The following is a 22,621-nucleotide window of genomic DNA, read 5'->3' on the forward strand; positions in this document are numbered from 1 at the left end:
CTGTTTATTTTGTTTAGAACTTTCTCCTTGGTTTTGCCCTAATTATGCTGTCACTTTATTGCCATGGTGATACAGGTCTGGCTAGGAATTGTCTAACAAGAATAGTTGCAACGAATAACAAACAATGAAAAATGTTCACTTTAATTGTAGCAACTTTGGTTAGAAGAGAGAGAAATTCACAGATCACCACCTAAAAAGATATAAAAATATATTTATCTCCTTCTAATTAGTGTACTAGAATTCAAAAGTATCTTTTTTTTTCATTTTAGCAAGTAAATGAACAGTTCCAGCTCTGAATTTGGGCAAAATGTGTTCCTCTTTTTGGTCAAAGATAAAAAAATAAAAGTTAATTGCAAGATAAAAACATCGGAATTAAATACTCAAAATGTCACATGACCTAAGGTTAATTCAAATTCATTAAACTAAATTAAACATTCAAACTATGTAACATACATAATATAAAATTCAAAGCTAATAGTCACTGGAACCATTAGAAGATAAAATATAATAAGTGCATTTTATTCATTACTGAGAAAAACCCTGAAAACCCCAAATACTAACTGAAAAATTCATCTTGAAGTCCAAAAATATGGTATAGTTAAACCAAAGAACTGTCCGTGTAGGAAAAAGTTGAACTCCATAATCCACTTGAGGGTGGTCAAATTGTGTGTACTATGACAAAATAAGTCCAAAGTCGTTGATACTCCAAGTATTGTATTAAGTCCACTTCAGAATGAAACTAGTCCAAAGCCAGAAGTAATCCAAACAGTTGTTAAGTGCTTTCATCCACTAATTCATCAGGACTTCTTCAGAACAAAAAAAATATATAACTATACTGAATATTAAAATGTATCACAGTATTATAATTCAGTAATAAAAAATCATAACAATTAAGCAAATATAAGATTACTGAATAAATATGCAAAAAGGTAAAAATAATGCACAGTAAAATGTTGAAGGAAAAATGTTAAAGCTTTTAGTTGTCAATTACATAAAAATATAGCTGTATAATTGATGCCACATTTCTCCATATCATGTTAAAGGATTGATAAAACTACACTGCAGCATTAGAGTATTGCTGCACTCCTAAGCATACCATCCTTCAGATGAGATATTAAACAAAGCCCCATCTGTTTGAGTTTGCATTAGCTTAGGTGGATGGAGAAGAACCTATGGCTGCTATCAAATGAGTAGGGGTTCTTTATTATCCTTTCATTTTTCATGCAATAATCTTTGATAAAAATTCAGCTTCACACATCAACAATAAGCCATAACATTTCTAACAAACATTATATAAATATTGAAATCAATAAATAATTAAAATATAGGTTGATTCAGTGCATCAATGATGTACTCAATGAGTTTTATCATAGAATAGTAATCATATATATGTCACTTTTTGTTTTCGTACGCTGTCTCAATATTGCAATGTAATTTTGTATTTTAATGTATTTCAATGTGACCATGTGACAGGAAATGAAGAGATATATAGGGGGGTTATTGGATGACGTATCCGTTCTGAAGAAGTTGTTTTTTCAAACTGATGAAAAGCTTGTGTTAGGCTTAATAAACATTTTTATCTGTTGATTTTATCATTCTATTGAACTGTTTTTTGGCCTTCGGAGGGCTACTGGAGAGAGTCCACCTTTTCATTTTTCATAAAATATTAAAATGATTTGCTTAAAAACTGTTTTTAAATATTTAATTTTTTATAAATTAAGTGCTCTTATTTTTCACATAATTTCCTTCTCATTCCAGATTTTTTAAATATAATTTATTTAATTCTAGCTTGCCACATTTGATAAGCACCCACAATAACTATTTTATATCTTTTTTTACAAACTTTTTCTTTAATGCTATTAATAATTAATATTTCCATCTTTAGATTCATCAACCATTCCCAGCCATCACAATTTGCCAGTTTCCCATAGCTTTTTAATTCTCCAACATTTTAAGAAAACCTGACTAATATATTCTAATTCTTTACTTTCAAAACAGTCTCTATATTCAATTGCCTTATATTTAATTTCTCCTTTAAAAGGCAACGTTTTAGTCATCAGTGTGTATAAAAATATTCTGCCCTTCCTCCAATCTTTAAATCTTTTTCTTCTTCCTTTATATTTTTGGTTTCTTTATCAATAACTGACATCTATGTATATCAGCATATGCATTTCTACATCAGCTCCTACTAGCCTAATTTAATTCTCTTCCTCTTTTCTACAATATCTTATTCCTTTAACTATCCTTAACAATTCACTCTCTTTTCTCACTTTGATACCATATAGTACATCTCTCCATTCATCCCCTTAGTTGCATTATTCTCATTAACATCTTGTGATGCCCGTGCCCTGGCCCAGCAATCAAGGTGCCTCAATCCTCATCACTAACACCAGAGAGGGTGTCTCATATATGAGGAAAGAATAACAAATACACACAGTAAAGTGCAATTTCCCTTAAGAGCACACAAAGATCACAGTCAATCTTGGGGTTGGTCGCTCAATTGCTCTCCAGGTCCCCAATAAGACTCCCCACTGGCAAAGCTATAGGGTCCAGATCTCAGCCAGCTGGCAATCTAAAATCTCCAGCACCCTCTCTGTTCAACCAGTGCTTCGTGTCCCTGCCCAAGTAGCTGACACACACACACACTTTGAGATAAGAGTTTATACAACCAAACAGAAAATTCTGGGGAAGGCTGGCATAGTGCTAGTCAAGACTTCAGAGATCACACAGAAATACTTAAAATAATTCAGTAGTACAGTTCTGACATCACAGAAAAACACTTAGTCTAATCCTTCTAGTTCCTAGCTATTTCTAAAAGAAAACACAAGTCTAAGATAACTTGCATATGAGCAAGACAGTGCTGTGAGTTGGAAGGTCAAGACAAAAATGTGTAATAATCTCTGGTTCTCTCTGTTTAAATTAAAATTGCAGTTCTGATAAACATTACATCATTCTTCACCCTTCCTGGGGTTCCCAGGCCAACAGAAACTGCATCTATATTATTTTACACCTAGGCAGAAACCAGAGCAATAAAATACATTTGCATGTTTAAATCTAGCAATCTAACTCTTGGTTAAAACAATAGAAAGAATGTGCTAGCCCAGACAGAATTACTCTGAATCTTTAACTTCAAAGGACAGGCATGAAGTAATTTTAACTTCAAAGGACAGGCATGAAATGCTTGTCTTAGCTTTCTTTACAGCAGAGGGCAATGCTGTTAAATTTTTTTGAAGTTCAACATTTCACAGCATCTTCTTTCATTTAAGAACACAAGTCTGTAGTTCAACATTCATATTTAAAAATTATAGAATTATCTGCACAATTATATCTGGCTAGGCTGGCAGCCTTCACATTTCTTCACCCAATCTTCGCACATCTTATAATAGTCTTCCAGTTATTTATAAATCCATTCCCTCCTTTTTTTTCCAAATTACTTTTACTACCCCTACAAAAATATTTCAGTTCTCAAAATTTGATTTTTCCACTCATTCATAACCTACACAAAAACTTCTATTTGAACTGTACTCAACTATTTCTAATATTTATAGTCTAATTCATCTACTCCCAGTGAAGACCTTTATTTAACCTCACTTAATACAATTTCTTTTTTATCTAATCTCTTTTTAACAATTCTATTTTTGCTTCTGTAAATATTTCACTCTCCCATTCTCTCTCTACCACTTTCATCTTGTCTTGACATCTTTCTTCAACATGTTTAATTACTTTTCTTCTTTTTCTTTTGTCTGTTATTACTTCATTTTTCATTTATATTTGTTATTACCATGTATTGATTTTTAATCTTTTCCCCAAAAATGGATTCAATTCTCTTTTTTTAGCTTGTACTAAAAATATTTGCCCTCTTATCAAATTCTCTAGTCTTTTTTTATTTTACTGATATAATTTCCTTTCTTTTACCATAACATTTTCACTATTTCTTTTCATCCAGCTCCACATCATTTCCTTGGTCCTAAGATAATCAATTTCCTCTTGAATATTTATCTTTATATTCTTTCATACTATTTTTATATGCATCCGACCAGTCTGTCCCATTTTATTTATTTATTTATTTGCATTTGTTTACCAAGCGGTCTACTGGGCCAGGGTGGGCCCAGTTTCAGTAGACACCTGGGGAGAAAAGCTCCAAAAACAAACAACATGATAAATCTACAGAATCAAAATACAGAAATTAAGCAGTGATGGTACAGAACACTACATTACAGATTAGGTGATGCAATAAAATAGATAATGCTAGTTATACAGATGTTAGATTTTAAGTATGCAAGCCAAACAGGAATGCAATTGATGACATGGGATAAAAGCAAATGTGTGAACAATACAGTATTGCAGTTTTGCAGTAGAGAGGGAAATACAGAGAGCAGCAGATTAAAGATTCTGAAAGCAAGATATAGCCTTAGAGCCATTGCTATATAGGCATCAAGAATGAATAGAAGCTATGGTAAGTAAATGATATAGTAGATTATATGTTGCTGGGTGGCACATGTTGGACTTGGTAAGTTGGAAGCACTGAATGTATATATGAGGAGTCTGAGCTGTAAGTCAGATGGGGAGGAAAATTAGGAAGGCTAGAAATATTATATTTTTTTATAGCCAGTGCTGGTGCATGTACATAGTCAATGGGAGAACAAGTGTTGTTTCAATGATGTCTTGAAACATTCAGGTCTGCTAGTAGACCTAATTGAAGCAGGGAGAGGATTCCATAGTTTTCCTATACCATATGAGTAAGGCATTTGACCAGTGGAAAGGTTAGGTTTAGCTACATCAAGGAGCATCTGTTTGACTGATCGCTAAAATCTATTTGGGTAATACATGGTGAACAGAGAGGAGAAGCAGGACACCTAGAAGGCTTATAGATTAGCTTATGAGCTGTAGTTAGTTGCAGGTATGTTAGATGTTGGGGAGGTTCAAGACGGTTTAGACACTGGAATGATATGCAGTGGTGGAAGGAGTATTTGGTACTGGTTAGAAATTTTGCAATTTTATTGTAGCGTGAGTCCAGTTAGGATTTAAGAGAGGATTGTATATTAGCAAGGAGAGGTGCACCATAGAGCAAGGATGGAAGTAGAAAGGAAGAGGCAAGGGATTGTCTTGCTGCATAAGTGAGGAAGTGTTTGTGCCTGCACAGGATACCTAGTTTCTGATTTTTTTTTTTTTTGTATTTGTGTTAATATGCTGGTTAAAAGGTATTCATCTATGATGACCCCTAGAAGTTTCATATATGGGACTAGTTTGAGGCAAATGTTCTTGAATGAGTTGATGGTAAATTCATGTTTGGTCATGGGTGATGGTTTTGGGGGGGGGTGAATGGCATGAATTTGGCTTTATTAGCATTTAGGGATAAATGGTTATTATACATCCAGGTTTCAGTGGAATTGAAGGCATTTGGTTGAATGTAAGTTGTTCTGAAGTAGACTTGGCCATGCAGATAATGGTGAAGTCATCTGCAAATTGGATGACATTAGCATGGGTATGCTGGTATGGAAATTATTATTGAAAATGCTGAAGAGCAGTGGACATAGTAGGGACCCTTGTGGGCTTCCAGTATTGATGATGAGGAAAGGAGAAAAGGATTGTGACCATCTGGTTGCTTGTTGTCTATCTGTAAAGTAGTTGGAAAATCAGCCTAGGGTAGGGACTAAATTGGAGAGTTTAGTCAGCAGAAGCAGGTGGGAAACAGTATTGAATGCACTGGAAAGGTCAAAAAATAGTGAGGAGACAAGGTATCCTGAGTCTTGAGCATGGCTGACTGTCCAAGAAAGATATAAGAGCAGTGGTGGTGCTATGACTAGGCCTAAACCCAAGTTGGTTTGGGGAGAGGAGGTTGTGGTGTAGTAGGTAGTTAAGTAGTTGCCTATGAATACATTTCTCCAGAATTTTGGAGATGGGAGAGAGGATGAAAATTGGATGGAAGTTAGATATATCATTATTTTTTCCACCTTTGTGGAAAGGGAGGATAAATACCTTTTTCCAGATGGTGAGAATGAAGGGCTCTTGGATAGATCTGTTTAGTAGTATACTAATGGGTAGGCTATAGTGTCTGCTGATTTTTGGAGGAATTCTGGTGGTAAGTTATTTGGAGCATTTGATCCAGGTTTAAGTTTAAGCAGGAGATTTTTTATGTTAGAGGTAGGTATGGGTACAAGAGAGAAGTTTGGTCTTCTTGTAGCCGATGGGTCTGGGGTCAGTGGGTTAATTAGTGGGAAGTTGGCAATAAGAAGTTAGTTTTATTTTAATTTTTGCATGTAAAGTTAGAATTTTTAGCTTTTTAAGGAGGTGGGTACATGTTGCATATAGAGAGGGTGCTATGTCAGTGAAGTGAGTGAGTTTGTGCAGAAGAGTGGCAGTTAGTGAACTTGTAATATTCATGTATGGTTTCAGGAGAAGTAGCTAGTTGTAGAAAGAGGAAGGATACAGATACAGTAAGCAGTGCTAAGTTGGTGATGTTGTGATGGAGGGGTATGTAGGGTAGTGAAGAATAAGATTTATTTGTAAGATAAACTGGAATGTGAAGACAGTGTTTTGGAGTATAGGGGGTGGGGTGTGAGATGGTCAATTATACAAGTAGTGAAATGGGGTTGCAGAGAAGAATGAATTAATAGAGGGTTATGACTGGGTGAGTAGTAGAGGTAGGTGGAACTTTGGTTAGGATAAATGTAATTGAGGAGGGGTTGGGTGGGAATGGGTGTAAGATAGAGGAGTGGACTGAGCCCAAGCAAAATGAGAGTAAAAGGACAGGGCAGAGCTAGGAGCGGGCATTGGAGTGGCAGATCACTATAGTTCAAAAAACTATCACTGGGACTTGCACTTAAGTTAATCAGTGAGTAATACAGTGCTTAGACTGGAGAGACTAGGTGAGTAAGGACTGATATTGATAATCTGTGGAGTGAACCCTTGGTTTAGAAACGAGAAGAGGCAAGCAGGAAAGTCTTAGCCTTTATCACATTTTCCTGAAGTTAGGTGCCAAAGTGATACAGAGATTAGGGAGAGAGATGCATATTCAGTGGAGGTGGAAGAAAGGTGGTGGCGGTGGTTAGTGAGCCGAGAAATACGAGTGCATGCTACAATTCTCATTCATAAAGTTAGTTGTACAATGAATTTTCCATAACTCTTTCATTACTTTCTTGCACTACTCATTAACTTCTTCAATATTTATTTTTTAAACCTTTTTTATTTTTAACATAATTCTCTTCTTCACAAAATTTAGCCCAAACTGCTCCATGATCTGTAAAACATAGTTCCAGTACTCCCCCTCATTTTCCCCAAAAGCCTTTGAAAAAACACATATGTTCATAGGTTTATACTAGGCTATCTGCCCTAAGGCATTTATAAGCCTAGCCCCAAAGTTTTGTGGCTTACGCCCCCCCTTATATGAAAAAATACTGTGCCCATTAGTTTGTTGTGCCTCTGTCCAGCAGTGACACAGAGATGATTCCCGGGGTAAACCTACGATCTCCCATCCACAGGTCAAGATTTCTCTTGAACAGAGCCAGCAAGGTGCTCTGCCTCACATGGACCGGGATTTTATTCCACAGCATAAGGAGTCTCTGGGTGATAAACCTATCCCTCCAGCACGTCCTATTTATATCCGTGCTAAGGTTTAAGTCACTTGCTCTAGTGGTTCTGGTGGATTTGGATTTTTTGAGGTGGAGCATGTCCATTAATTCCGGGTTGGACATGGCCTTGTATGTCAGGCACAGGTCACCTCTGAGCAGACGGTATGTGACTGAATAGAGCTGGAGTTTCTTCAATCTGGCAGCATATGACAGATTTTGGAGTCCCTTTATCCTTTTGGTGAGGAACTTTTGGGGTCTCTCCAATTGCTGCAGGTGTCGGGTGAGATACATCCCGAATGGGGCATTGTACTCGATCAGTGCTCTGATAAGTGAAGAGTACAGGAGAACAATGACCTCACTATATCTGGATGTGAATCCCTTCATGATCAGGTGGGCAATGTAGAAGGTCTTTCTAACCACTTTAGCAATGTGAGTGTCAAAAGAAAGGCCACTGTCAACCTGGGTCCCCAGGTCCCTGATAACCTCTTCTGTGCTTAGTGGATTGCCACCTATATAGTAGCTTGGGGTTACCTTGTTTTTTCCGAAGGGTATGACTATACATTTTTTGGCGTTTAACTTCAGGCCATGGCTCCGGCACCAGCTATCAGTTTCTGTGAGTCCTCTCTGAAGGATATCTGTGTCCGATGCACTTTCCACTATGGCGCCTAGTTTGCAGTCATCTGCAAACTTTGTCAGCCAAAGTCCTCCTATGTTGGCCTGTACTTCTGAGAAGTAGATGCTGAACAATAGGGGGCCAAGGACTGAGCCCTGTGGGACACCACTTGTGACCGGCTTGGAGTCTGACATAGCGCCAGCAACTCTAACCCTGTGGGTTCTGTCTTTATGCCAGTTTGCAACCCATCTTGTGATATATGGGTTTACATTTAAGCTGGTAAGTTTTTCAATAATACCCGAGTGGGATATTGTGTCGAAAGCTTTTGCAAGGTCAAGGTAGGCTGTATGGACTGCTTTTCCCTCATCAATGGCCTTGGTGACTATTTCGAAGAAGTCAACCAAGTTCAAAAGGCATGATCTGCCCTTGACAAAGCCAAACTGGGTCGGGTCCAATGTCTGCAAGTTCCTTATATCTTTGTTTATGCTCCATTATGATCCTCTCCATAGCTTTGCAGACTAGACTTGTTAAGCTTATGGGGCAGTAATTACCAGGGTCCGTAGAGGCACCGCCTTTGTGGAGTGGGACCACTGTTGCGGTACGCCACTCCTTGGGCACATATCCTGTGGTAAGGCTGAGATTAAACAGCTGCCTTATGTGCGGGTTTAGTTCCTCATTGAGCTCATGTAGCACACAGCCGGGGACACCATCCGGTCCCATTGATGCTGTGTTTTTAGCTTTAGAGAGAGCAGCTTTCACCTGCACATTTGAGATGTCTGGGAGGCTACACTCTGCTGGGATAATTATCTCTCCATTTGGGGGGGAGAGGGGGGTGAAGTTTGCACTGAACCTGTCTGCCAGTATGTTAGCATTGTCTGTGGGTTCAGTGATTTTTGTATCATTTTGGACTAATTCTGAGCATATCTGGGAGTTTCCACCCAGGTTTCTAACATAGCTGAAAAAGGCCTTATGATTGTCTTTTGAATCTATGGCAATTTTTCTCTCAAAATTGGTCTTGGATGATTTTATGAGTGCTCGTATTTTTTTACTAATAATGATCAGGGGGGGACTTCCCTTTTATGGATTTTGTTCTATCATGTAACAGCTTTCTCCTTTTATTGTAAAGTTTGTTAATGGCTGGGGTCCACCAGACTGGACGTTTGCCCTTAGTGGAAAGAGTCTTGGTTTTATTTGGGATTGCCTGATCCATGCAGTCCTGGAGGTGTTCATAGAAGGCATTTGTAAGGGCTTCCACAGCTTGGGTTGTGGTTTCCACTGGCTCGGGGGCCTTGAAGGATACCATACCAGTCTTGAGCAGTGTGAAGTTTGCTTTAGAGAAGTTCTTCACTGTGGTCTTTTTTGTTTGGGGTGGGGGCGGGATGTGGATTTCCAGTGAGATTAGTTTATGATCAGATCTCACCAATGAGGGGTATACTTCCGGTGTGGAGCATTTTGTCCCCATGTTTGTGATAATGAGATCTAGTATATTTTCTCCTCTTGTGGTAACAGTGACTAGTTGTTCCATGGCATTTGAATTTATGAACTCCAGGAATTGCTGGGCTAGAAAGTTAGGGCTTGAGTAATGTTCCCAGTCTATATTAGGGTAGTTGAAGTCACCCAATATGATGGTGTTTGGAGATACATTTATACCCTCCAGTGTCTTCAGGAAGGCTGTGTGGGGTTCCTGAGTTTGAGAGGGTGGCCTGTAGCATGCTACAAATTGTAGAGCAGTTTTGCCTATGGTTAGTTGCACCTGGATGGTTTCCAAAGCTTCGTGCATTGCCACCAACCTGGAGGTGTGGGTATCCTTGATGAATATGGATACACCCCTTCCTTTTGTGGTGTGGTCCGGGTTTTGGGGCCAGAACGCATGATATGAGGTAAAACCTGATAGTGCCGGGGTGCTCTCAGGAGCCTTGAACCAGGTTTCAGTTACAGCACAGACATCGATGTTCTCCATACTGAGAAGGGCCTCGAGTGCGTGCATTTTGAAATTTAGACTTCTGGCATTGAGCAGTATTACCCTCAGTTTCTTCCCATTTTTGTTTTCTAGGGTGGTAGGTTTAGAACTTGAGCCTTGCCTAAAAAAGGCACATAATCAATTTTCAGTTTTCACTTCACCTGTTTTGTATGCATATTTACTTTTTTCTTATTTTAGTATACCCAAAGTAATAATCTTTCTTTTTTATGTGGTTTGCAATTTTACCTACTTCTTTTCTTAGATTACAATTAGTCACCTATCAGTATAATATTAATACAACTATTGCACACGGTTTTACTAGATCAAATAATTGTCTTTTTTTACTATCAGTACAAACATAACTAACAATCATCCTCATTAGTTTTCCTTCTAACCTGATACCTATCGATGCCGATCTACCTAACTTAACAATAATATGATATGAAAATATTTTCATTTTTAAACAGGACTACAGTCTTGACACATTTTTCTATTCCCAAATTCTATTCAGTTTTCCTTTTCCATAAGAATTCTGATTTCTCTTCTGTTTATCTATAAATCTTACGTCTATCAAAGCAATTCTATCTTCTTTAGCATTCTCATACCACGGATGCACCATTATTCTCCTTGCATCACTCATCATACTGTTAAGTATCTGCTTTAACGTTCTCATACCACGGATGCACCATTATTCTCCTTGCATCACTCATCATACTGTTAAGTATCTGCTTTAGCATTCTCATACCACAGATGCACCATTATTCTCCTTGCATCAGTCATCATACTGTTAGGTATCTGCTTTAACGTTCTCATACCACGGATGCACCATTATTCTCCTTGCATAAGTCATCATACTGTTAAGTATCTGCTTTAACATTCTCATACCATGGATGCACCATTATTCTCCTTGCATCACTCATCATACTGTTAAGTATCTGCTTTAACGTTCTCATACCACGGATGCACCATTATTCTCCTTGCACCACTCATCATACTGCTAAGTATCTGCTTTAACGTTCTCATACCATGAATGCACCATTATTCTCCTTGCATCACTCATTATACTGTTAAGTATCTGCTTTAGCATTCTCATACCACGGATGCACCATTATTCTCCTTGCATCACTCATCATACTGTTAAGTATCTGCTTTAACGTTCTCATACCACTGATGCACCATTATTCTCCTTGCATCACTCATCATACTGTTAAGTATCTGCTTTAACGTTCTCATACCACGGATGCACCATTATTCTCCTTGCATCACTCATCATACTGTTAAGTATCTGCTTTAACATTCTCATACCACGGATGCACCATTATTCTCCTTGCATCACTCATCATACTGTTAAGTATCTGCTTTAACATTCTCATACCACGGATGCACCATTATTCTCCTTGCATCACTCATCATACTGTTAAGTATCTGCTTTAATGTTCTCATACCATGGATGCACCGTTATTCTCCTTGCATCACTCATCATACTGTTAAGTATCTGCTTTAACATTCTCATACCACGGATGCACCATTATTCTCCTTGCATCACTCATCATACTGTTAAGTATCTGCTTTAACGTTCTCATACCACGGATGCACCATTATTCTCCTTACATCACTCATCATACTGTTAAGATTCAAGGTAACCACCTTACAGTCACCCATTACCTTTTATTTTTGTTTTTTTCCTTCTTTTCAAGTGTTTCTTTTATGTGTCCCTTTTCTATCATTGAAGGTACTTCAGAACCCTCTTTATCCACATTCTTTTCTTCCATCGTTTTATTTCCCTCCTTTTCATATTATTCCCCTTCTTTTTTTACTAAATCTTGTTCCTCAGACTCTTCCAAAACACTTATTTCCTTATTTGTTCTTCTTCTGAAAATTTATTTCTTTTCATTCTCAAAATCCAATCTTAATTGCCCTGTATACGTTTAGAGCATATAACTTCACATTTTTTGCATCATGTCCAGCCTCTCCACATATAAAAAAATGTTTCTTTTCTTACATTTGTAAATCAAATGCTCCTCTTCTCCACAAAAACTTATGTTTTTGGTTGCCTGCAATGCTTCTCAAAACCCCTGCTCCCTTCCACATTTATAACACTTAGCAAATATAATATTTTATAATATAACATTTTCAGTAACACCAACTATTCTCATCATACCTCTCAAATTCTTAGACCAAGAAATCTGGACAAAGCCATAAATAAAGTAGGACAAAGGCCAAGATGTAGGGCAGTTTTTAAATACTGATCTTACAAATGTAGAAAATTGATAGAATAACAGGTTTTGCATTAGCATGAATTTTCTGAAGGGTGTGAAGTCTGAAACTCAAATGTCTGTCATTATTTTCTAACTTCAGTCTTTAACAATTAGCCACTAATTTGCCAGACAACCACAATTTCATGAAAAACAGAGCAACAATATGAGTAAACAAACACTGACATTCTGTTAAAGTCTGTACAGTTGAGAGGTATGATTACCATCCACCAATCCATAACCCCATAATGTAATAAATTTTAACTATGTCTATAACATTATTACAATACTCTTCTTAACACCTTTTTTTCAATGTGTGTATGGCACTACACACGAATCTTCTTTTTATTTTCTATATTAAATACATTAATTAATTATGCATGCCATTCATTAACGTTTTTACATTTTTCATATTAATTAAAGACATTTTCAAGACCTTTCCCATTTTCAAAAATAATGTCTCAAAATGTATCTTTATTAAAGAAAATTAAATCCCTTACCCCACATGCTGAAATGTCCAAAGCTTCAATAACATTTTTCAAAATACTGTACCACTCATCACTTTAACTAAATAATAGCCTTCCTTTCTTCTTTCTTGCTATGAATGATAAGGCTTTGCAGTTGCAAGACATGTGTGACTTGACTTAAAGTTTTCTGGCATTTTCTGAGTCAAGAGAAAGCGGGTAGGGTAGGTAGTTCAGAAGGAGACATAATGTGGCAACAATAATCACATTTAAATTGTGTACCCAGCATACATCATATCTTAAAACAGACAGCTTTGTGAGAAATACAGCTAAGTGTGAGATTTGTAGCAGTGAAACAGTGCCTGAAGAAACTAAATTTGTTATACTATATAAATTTAGAGCAACAAGGGAAACATCTACAAAACAAAAACAAATGCTGTACCTAATGAGGTCTGCAGAACATTGGTGCATGTGATAGCCTCTATGCATCTAGCTATAGTATGAAACTTCATGATTTGTTTTGTTAGGTGGAGTAAAGCAAAATAACACATGTATCTATTTAGTTTGAAAAAAAATTTATTAGACATAGTACAGAACTGGATGTGTTATGACACAAAATAGGTAGTTCACCATTACGTTTTTGAAAAAACACCTTTATTATAACCAGCAACGAAAAACATTCCAAGCTTTAACTTCCCCAATCATATGTTATTCCATTATCCCAAACATATAAGAACATACCCCTGTAATCAATAAATAACAAGGAATATACACCCTGTCCAAAGTTACTACACAGTCTGTTAAAATAAGTGTGCATATACTTGGAAGTATTGTATGGAATATTTATTTATTTATTCTTCTATTGACGGGGGTACTCCAACTAGGCTAGTAGCCTCCTTTCAGGGAAGAACTGAGGTGGTATTTATACTACTAATATTCTTCCTTTATCTGAAAATAATGACTTCTCAATTGTCCAGATTTTTGCAGAATGTCCAAATATGGGTCTCTTATTTTTAGTCTGCTCCTCATAAAATTTATGTTTTTCTGGAAATTTTTGGAGGGTTAAAGTCATACGTTTGACTTTCACATTCATATCCTTTAAAATACTCACAATAATGCAACATTTATTCTTCTAGCTACTTTCTAAGTTTATGAGACCAATCTTTAAAACTTGTTCCCTGATTTTGGGCCTTTGTCCCCCATTGTTTTTTCCTTTGCCAGATTTCTTGCACTTATAGTTATAGCACATGTGGTGGTTATTACCTGCAAGAGCCGTTGACAGTCTGTTTTGTCTAAAAGAATCGGTTTAGGTGGTGCCCCTAATAAACAAAAGAATGCATCTTGCAAAGGGAGTATTGTTTTTCTAAACTCAAAAGCAGCTGTCTCATAGGTCTTTTCCCAAAGAACACTAACCAAGGTGCAATACCATATACACACTGAGCAGAGTGGAGGAGGGGCATTGACCACAACTCTGATATGAGATATATAAGTATCCTGTTTTTTTTTTTGGATTATTTATACTGATTATTGTTTCTAGCAATTTATATATAGCACTTTTTATTGCCTGCTGCATAGTTTTTAGTATATGTTATTGCTATTAACTAATCTGCATGGGCACCTGATTTGTTTGCAGTTAAAAGCATTCTGTAGAGTCTCTTTGTTCCTTTATCTGTTTAAAAATTTTCATTTTGTGGCTTTCTGTAGTGTTTACTGTCTAAAGAGTGTAGGCTAATAGCTTTAGTATTGGTCCCCACCGTCCCTCCCTGTTCGTGTCCTGTTGTTATACTTGGTGGCTTTCAAGTTGCCCGCCCCTACTGTAAATTTGATCTGGGACACTCCTCCTAGTCTAGTGTCATTAGCTCATTCAACCTAATACAGAGAGAACATCTGAGAAGGCCTTCTGTTTCTCCTTTTTCCCTTCAAAAAAAAAAGAAAAAAAATTGTCTGAATCTCCTTGTATTCTGACTGTGCTTCTCAAACATTTTGGAAATATAGAGTATATTTTAGAGTATTTATTAGAACTGTAATTGCCTTACTATTGCTACAACTCAGGTGATCTAGGTTGCACTGCATCTGAATTGTGTGTGTGTTTTAGCTGCTTTTCTGTATATATATATATAGACTTTTCTGTATATGTAGACTAGCTACTTATTCTACTGTATTACTGCCTCTTAAATCGTTTTTCAGTTGTGCACTTGCCGTGCTTCATTTAAAAAGTGTTAAATTGCTAATTTTGTAGAGTTTTAATTGCATTTACTGTTTAGGACTACACACTCAAGTGTGTTAGCCTTTTCTGTGTTTATTTACTGTATTATTGCATTGTTTAGCCTGTTTTAACAAAAAAAAATACTATCTTGTTTGCTCGTTTCCCACCTTTCCTAGCCAGTCCATATCCCTGGCTTTGCTTGACTCAGGACTTTATTTTCTGTGTCCAGAGCTATCCAGACCTTGCTGTGGTAGAGGGAAGTCCTACTGCTTACCAGTGGGAGTGGTGAGCATTGTACTGCCTATCTAACAATAGAGGAGTGGTTTTCAGCTCTGATATTGCAATTTTATTAGCCTTTTTGGGCTGATTTCTATCCCTTTCAACTTTCTGGCTTAAAAACGCGTGTGTTTGCACATTTTTCCACATCATGCAGCACTGCGAGGCTACAGTTAAACTATTCCAGGTGCCAGAAAGTCTGCTCTTCAAATTTTCCCTTAGAACTAGCTGGTTTCTTAGTAGTAGCACTAAAACCTGAGCCCATGTGACTAGCACTTGCTCTAGAACTTGCTGGTAAGCACTAGGAAGCCTGAAACTGATACAAGCACTCAGCTCTCCTTGTCAATAAGGAAAAATTAATCGTAGGCACTAAACAGCCTATAATTGCAAATTACCTTGCAAAAGTAAGGGAAAACAGCTCTTATACTTTACAAAAAAAGCACCTAAACAGGCATGTCTAAGGGTCAGCTTCTGGTGATTTCTCCTATCCACCTGGTAAATCTGGGCATACTGGGGCAATGCGGCAACTGCCTCATGTACGCAGACAATCCTCTCCTCCTACCACCCAACAATACAACCTGCGAGAGATGCACTTACATAGCCAAACTGGAAGCAAAGCTCTCTCCGGCCAAGATTGTGCTAGACAGTCAAGAGAAGAAGGTTAACACCTGCATTACACCTCAAGCAACTCATAGCCCTTCAAAACCCACACCATCAACACCCACACATAGCAACACTAAACCCACATATGCGGAGGCCTTTAACATTAACCTGCCCAAGCAACAAGGACCTCTGAAGCTGAAATGCAAACAAACACCAGTCCCAACCAAAGTGACACATAGCTCACAACACCAGTGTGCCACCCAACAACAGCCCCTAAGGCAAGACAATGTACCCAACACTTTAGTCATAGGTGACTCTATAGTCAGGCACACTGATGTTCCACTCACCAGGCTGAACAAGGAGAAAATTACAGTCAGCTGCCTGTTGGGTGCCAGGATCCACCACATAACGCATGCACTCAAGTCACTCCACAACAAGTACAAATACAACTCTGTCATTGTCCATGCTGGAGTGAATGACTTGAGACGTACCTCCCTGGACTACATGAAAAGAGACATGGAAGAGCTCTAGGATCATGTGGCCCAGGCAGGTATGACCCTAGACTTGAGTAGCATCCTGCCTTTGCCCAGAATGATACCACAGTATAAGGACAAAATGATTGGCTTCAACAATTGGTTAAAATCACCCTTAACATCCACATCCCACTCCCAACCTCCAGTAAGGAACCTCCATAATAAACTCATCCAAAGCCAACTTCATGCTACTCAAGTCAGAAGTGACAAACTTCATGACACCCATGCAGACGGGAACTGAAAGTTCGACTGCTGAATCCTACACTAAGGCACTGTATGAGCACATCCACTCATGCATGAATCATGCCATCCCAAATATAACCAAGATGCTCTCCTCCAAAAAAAGGAAGCTAATCTGGTGGTTTCCTGCCATAAACAGACTTTACAACAGAATGAAGAAACTGTTGCAGAAAAGAGGAAAATCCCAGGATGCAAAAAACTCCCTTACCAGCCTCAGTAAGAAACTGAGATCCCTCATAAAATCCTCCAAAGCTAGTTATGAAAATAAAATTGCCAAAGATTCCAAAGACAACCACAAGGCATTCTATAACTATGTCAAGAATCTAAATGGCAATACTCAGATCTGCTCTGAGCTAAAACATAATGGCATTATAGGTTCATAGATTCATAGGTTCATACTAGGCTATCTGCCCTAGGGCATTTATAAGCCTAGCCAAAGTGTGTTTGGCTTTTGCCACCCATTTTAAATTAATTTTGCTATGCCCTTTTTCGAGGTTAGTATACTGTGCCTCTGTCTAACAGTGACACAGAAGTGATACCCAGAGTAAACCTATGAACCCCCATCCACTCATCAAGATTCCTCTTGAAGAGAGTCAATGAGGGACTCTGCCTAACCTGGACTGGGATTTTATTCCAGAGTGAAGGGAGCCTCTGGGTTATGAATCTGTCCCTCCAGCATGTCCTATTTATTTCAGTGCTGAGGTTCAAGTCTCTCGAGCGCGTAGCTCGATGGAATTTGGATTTTCTGAGGTGCAGCATGTCCATTAATTCCGTATTGGACATGGCTTTATACAGATCACCTCTGAGCAGGCGGTATGCCACTGAGTAGAGCTGGAGTTTCTTTAACCGGGCAGCATATGGCATCTGTTTGAGCCCTTTGATCCTCTTGGTGAGGTACTTTTGGGGTCTTTCCAGTTGCTGCAAGTGTCTGGTAAGGTACATCCCAAAAGGGGCATTGTACTCAATTATGGGCCTGATGAGGGATGAGTAAAGAGGCACGATGACCTCCCCTGATCTAGATGTGAATCCCTTCATGATTAGGTGGGCTATATAAAATGTTTTTCTAACCACTTTGGCCACGTGGATGTCATATGAGAAATTGCTATCAACTTGGGTCCCCAGGTCCCTAATTACTTCTTCCCTACTTAATGGATTACCACCTATGTGGTAATTTGTGGGCACTTTGTTTTTGCCAAAGGGGATGACTATACACTTTTTGGCATTTAGCTTGAGGCCATGGCTCTGGCACCATTCGTCTGTTTCTATGAGGCCCTTTTGGAGGATGCTTGTGTCGGCTGGAGAGTCGATTATAGCGCCCAGTTTGCAGTCATCTGCGAACTTGGTCAGCCACAGTCCTTCCGTGTTGGCCTGTACCTCCGAGAAATGTATACCAAACAGGAGAGGTCCCAGGACTGAGCCTTGTGGGACGCCACTTGTAATTGGTTTGGAGTCTGACATGGCTCCAGCAATTCTAACCATGTGGGTTCTGTCCTTGAGCCAGTTTGCAACCCATCTAGGGACATAGGGGTTTATATTTAAGCTGGTGAGCTTATCTATAATGCCCGAGTGGGGTATTGTATCGAAGGCTTTTGCGAGGTCCAGGTAGGCTGTGTGGACCACCTTCCCCTCATCAATGGCCTTAGTGACTGTTTCAAATACATTGACCAGGTTTAAGAGGCAGGATCTGCCCTTAACAAAGCCGAACTGGGTAGGATCCAGTATCTGTAGACTCCCAATATCTTTTTTTATGAGGTCCATGATGATCCTTTCCATAGCTTTGCAGACCAAGCTAGTCAGGCTTATGGGGTGATAGTTTCCAGGATCCATTGAGGCACCACCTTTGTGGAGAGGGACCACTGTTGCTGTACGCCACTCTTTGGGTACATATCCTGTGTAAGGCTGAGACTGAATAGTAGTTTTATGTTTGGGTTTAGCTCTTCTTGGAGTTTATGTAGGACGCAGCCCGGGACACCATCTGGTCCCATTGATGCTGTGTTTTTTGCTTTGGAGAGGGTGGCTCTTACCTGAGCATCTGAGATGACAGGGGGCAGCACTCTGCTGGGATAGATATTTGCCCTTTTGGTGGGGGGGGGAGAAGTTTGCACTGAACCTGTCAGCTAGGATGTTGGCAATGTCTGTGGGTTTGGTGTATTTTTTGTCATTTTGCACTACTTCTGAGCATATCTGGGAATTCCCACCCAGGTTCCTAACATAACTAAAGAAAGTCTTGTGATTATCCCTAGTGTCCTGTGCAATTTTTCTCTCGAAGCTGGCCTTAGATGATTTTATGAGTGCTCGTAGTTTTTTGCTAACACTGATCAGAGATGCCTTCCCTTTTTGGGATTTTGCTCTATCATGTAGTAGCTTCCTCCTTCTATTGTATAGTTTGTTTATGGCTGGGGTCCACCAGACAGGATGTCTGCCTTTGGAGGATTGGGTCTTGGTTTTATTTGGGATTGCATGATCCATGCATTCCTGAAGGTGTTCATAGAATGAGTTTATAAAGGATTCTGCTGTCTGGGCTGTATTTTCCACAGGCCCGGGGGATTTGAAGGATTCCACCTTGGTTTTGAGGAGTGTGAAATTTACTTTAGAAATGTTTTTCACTGTGGTTTTCTGGGCAGGGGGTGGGGTCAGGATGTGAATATCCAGTGAGATTAGTTTATGGTCTGATCTTACCAATGAGGGATACACTTCTGGTCTGGAGCATAGAGTCCCCATGTTGGTGATGATCAGGTCCAGTATGTTTTACCCTCTTGTGCAAGTGGTAACAAGTTGTTCCATAGCATTTGAGTTTATAAATTCTAGGAACCTTTGAGCTAGGGTGTTGGAGCTAGAGTAATGCTCCCAGTCTATGTTTGGGTAGTTTAAGTCGCCCAATATAATGGCGTTTGGAGAGACCTTCATATTTTCCAGTGTTCTCAGGAAGGCCGAGTGGGGTTCCTGGGTTTGGGAGGGTGGTCTGTAGCAGGCTATAAACTGGAAGGCAGTTTTACCCACTGTTAGTTGCACATGGATAGTCTCTGATGCTTCGTGCTGTGCCACCAACCTGGAGGTGTAGGTATATTTGACGAATATTGATACTCCCCCTCCTTTTCTGGTTCGGTCAAAGTTTTGGGGCTGAAAAGCATGGTATGAGGTATAACTTGGTAGTGCTGGGGTGCTCTCGGGAGCCTTGAACCAGGTTTCTGTTACTGCACAGATATTGATGTTCTCCATGCTAAGGAGAGTTTTGAGTGCATGCATCTTGAGGTTTAGACTTCTGGCATTGAGTAGCATTACTCTTAGTTTCTTATCCCTTGTGATACCTATGGAGGTGGGTTTGTCTTTTGAGCCTTGCCTAAAAAAGGCACTATGGGGGTAGCAAGAGCCTTTGCCAATATCCAAAAGCCCAGGGGTGACAGGTGCAAGCCGTCCCTAGTGAAGCATCGTGGCTTGTCGAGCATGTCATCCCAGGCTGACAGGCATTGGATCCCCTTTGAATGACACCAATGCTTAAGCCAATTGTTGAAATTGATCATCTTGTCTTCATATTGTGGCATCATTCTTGGTGAGTGTAAGATGCTACTCAAGGTCAGGGTCATACCGGCCTGAGCCACATGCTTAGAGAGCTCCTCTATGTCTCTTTTCATGTAGTCCAGGGAGGTACGTCTCAGGTCATTCACACCAGCATGGACAATGACTGAGTCATATTTGTACTTGCCTTGGAGTGACCTGAGTGCTTGTGTTATGTGGTGGATCCTAGCACCTGACAGGCAGCTCACCGTGACCTTCTCCTTGTTCAGCCTGGTGAGTGGGACGTCAGTGTGCCTGATGATATAGTCACCTATTACAAGTGTATCAGGTGTGTTGTTTAGCCTTAAGGGCTGTGACTGTTCGGCACACTGGCTTTGTGAGCTATGTGTTGCACGTGTTTTGTTTTGGGGTAGCGGTTGCTTGGGTGTCTGCTTTGGAGGTCTCTGCTGCTTAGGCAGATTTTTATTTAGAGCCTCCGAGTATGTTTTTGTGTGTTTATGTGTTTGGTTTGCTGATCCCAAGGATATTGCCAATATCCTGGCAGATCGATTCAGTGCCAACTTCATCCTGCTCTCACCCCCTAAATGGCCCATCTCAATACCAGAAAATTGCCAAATTCTGGTAATAATGGCCACACAGGTAAAAAACACTCGATAAAGCTAAGAATACAGCATCCATGGGACCAGATGACATTCCGGGCTGTGTACTACATGAACTACAATATGAACTGGCACCTCACCTAAGTGTCATGTTTAATCATAGCCTTACCTCAGGTTTCGTGTCCACTGAGTGGCGTAGAACTACAGTTATCCCACACCACAAGGGGGGATCCACCGTGGATCCCGGAAACCACCGTCCTATCAGTCTGACAAGCTTTATCTGTAAGGTCATGGAGCGTATTATCATGGAACTTATAAACAAATACATTGGAAACCTTCAAACACTGGACCCCACCCAGTTTGCATTCGTGATGGGCCGATCTTGTCTCCTGAACCTGATTGACTTCTTCGAATCAGTCTCCAGAGCCATGGACAAGGGTAAGGTGGTCCACACAGCCTATCTAGACCTCACCAAGGCCTTTGACACCATCCCTCACTCTGGAATCATAGATAAACTTACTAAGCTGGGTATTAATCCCTACATCACCCAATGGGTTGCCAACTGGCTTACTGACAGAACCCACACTGTAAAAGTAGCCGACTCCAATCCAGCTCCAGACAAGTGACAAGTGGAGTACCTCAGGGTTCAGTCCTGGGACCGCTCTTATTTGGCATCTACTTCTCTGAAGTACAGGCCAACACTAAGGGGCACTGGCTAACAAAGTTTGCAGATGACTGCAAACTGGGAGCCATTATTGAATCCCCAAATGATGTGGATACTCTACAAAAGGGCCTTACAGAAACAGATGCTTGGTGCCAGAGCCATGGGCTCAAGCTCAATGCCAAGAAATGTATAGTTATCCCCTTTGGGAAAAAACATCTACCTGTGAATTACCGCATAGGCGGCAGTACACTAAACACTGAAAGTGTGATAAGAGACTTAGCGACACAGGTGGACAGTGGTCTCACCTTCGATAACCACATCACCACAACAGTCAGGAAATCCTTCTATGTGGTACACCTCATCACTAAAGGTTTTTCATCCAGAAAAAAGGAGGTAATCGTCCACTGTACTCATCCCTCATTAGACCCATTATAGAATACAACGCCCCATTTGGTATGTACCTCTCTAGACATCTGCAACAACTGGAAAGGTCGCAGAAATACCTCACTAAAAGAATCACAGGCCTAAAGCAGATGCCCTATGCTGACCACCTTAAAAAACTCCAGCTATACTCTGTCACATATCGTCTACTGAGAGGCAATCTCTGCTTAACATACAAGGCCATGTCAAACCCAGAGCTTTTGGACATGCTACACTTAAAGAAATCCCAATCCCTCAGAGCCACACACTCCAGGGATCTTAGCCTCATCATCACAATAAACAAAACATGCTGGAGGGATAGGTTCCTGACCCAGAGACTACCCAGACTCTGGAATAGACTGCCCATACCTGTCAAGCAGAGTGCCTCTTTGGCCCTCTTCAAAAGGAACCTTGACGATTGGATGGGAGAAAGGAAATTCACCCCAGGGATCACATCAGTCACCCTGCTAGACAGGGGTCCAGGGAAGTAAATAGTGTGGGAAGAAATAGCCAGGGAATTGTTATGGCTAGGCTTGTATAGACCCTAGGGCTGATAGCCTAGTACCAACCTATGAACCAACCTATGAACCTATAAAAGATAAGAGGGCAGTGGCAGTACTGTGGTTAGGCCGAACGCCATGTTAGGTAGGGGATAAGAGATTTTCATGTATTAGATATTTAAGTAGTTGAGAGTGGATGCA

The 22,621-nt window shown here is 39.7% G+C and overlaps 1 protein-coding gene across 1 annotated transcript in view; it reads right to left on the minus strand.

Annotated features, from left to right (window-relative positions):
* Positions 1–510: 510 nt before the first annotated feature.
* Positions 511–22,621, minus strand: part of LOC122798663 (neurofilament medium polypeptide-like) — a 199,790-nt gene continuing 177,679 nt past the window's right edge. Inside the window, exon 7 of the mRNA XM_044067749.1 lies at positions 511–806. Within this exon, the coding sequence (XP_043923684.1) occupies positions 798–806 (9 nt within the window). The 3' untranslated portion in view covers positions 511–797. The remainder of the gene's footprint in view (positions 807–22,621) is intronic.

This window comes from Protopterus annectens, chromosome 3.part1 (assembly GCF_019279795.1).
Source record: "Protopterus annectens isolate FY-2018-M chromosome 3.part1, PAN1.0, whole genome shotgun sequence".
NCBI lineage: Eukaryota > Metazoa > Chordata > Ceratodontiformes > Protopteridae > Protopterus > Protopterus annectens.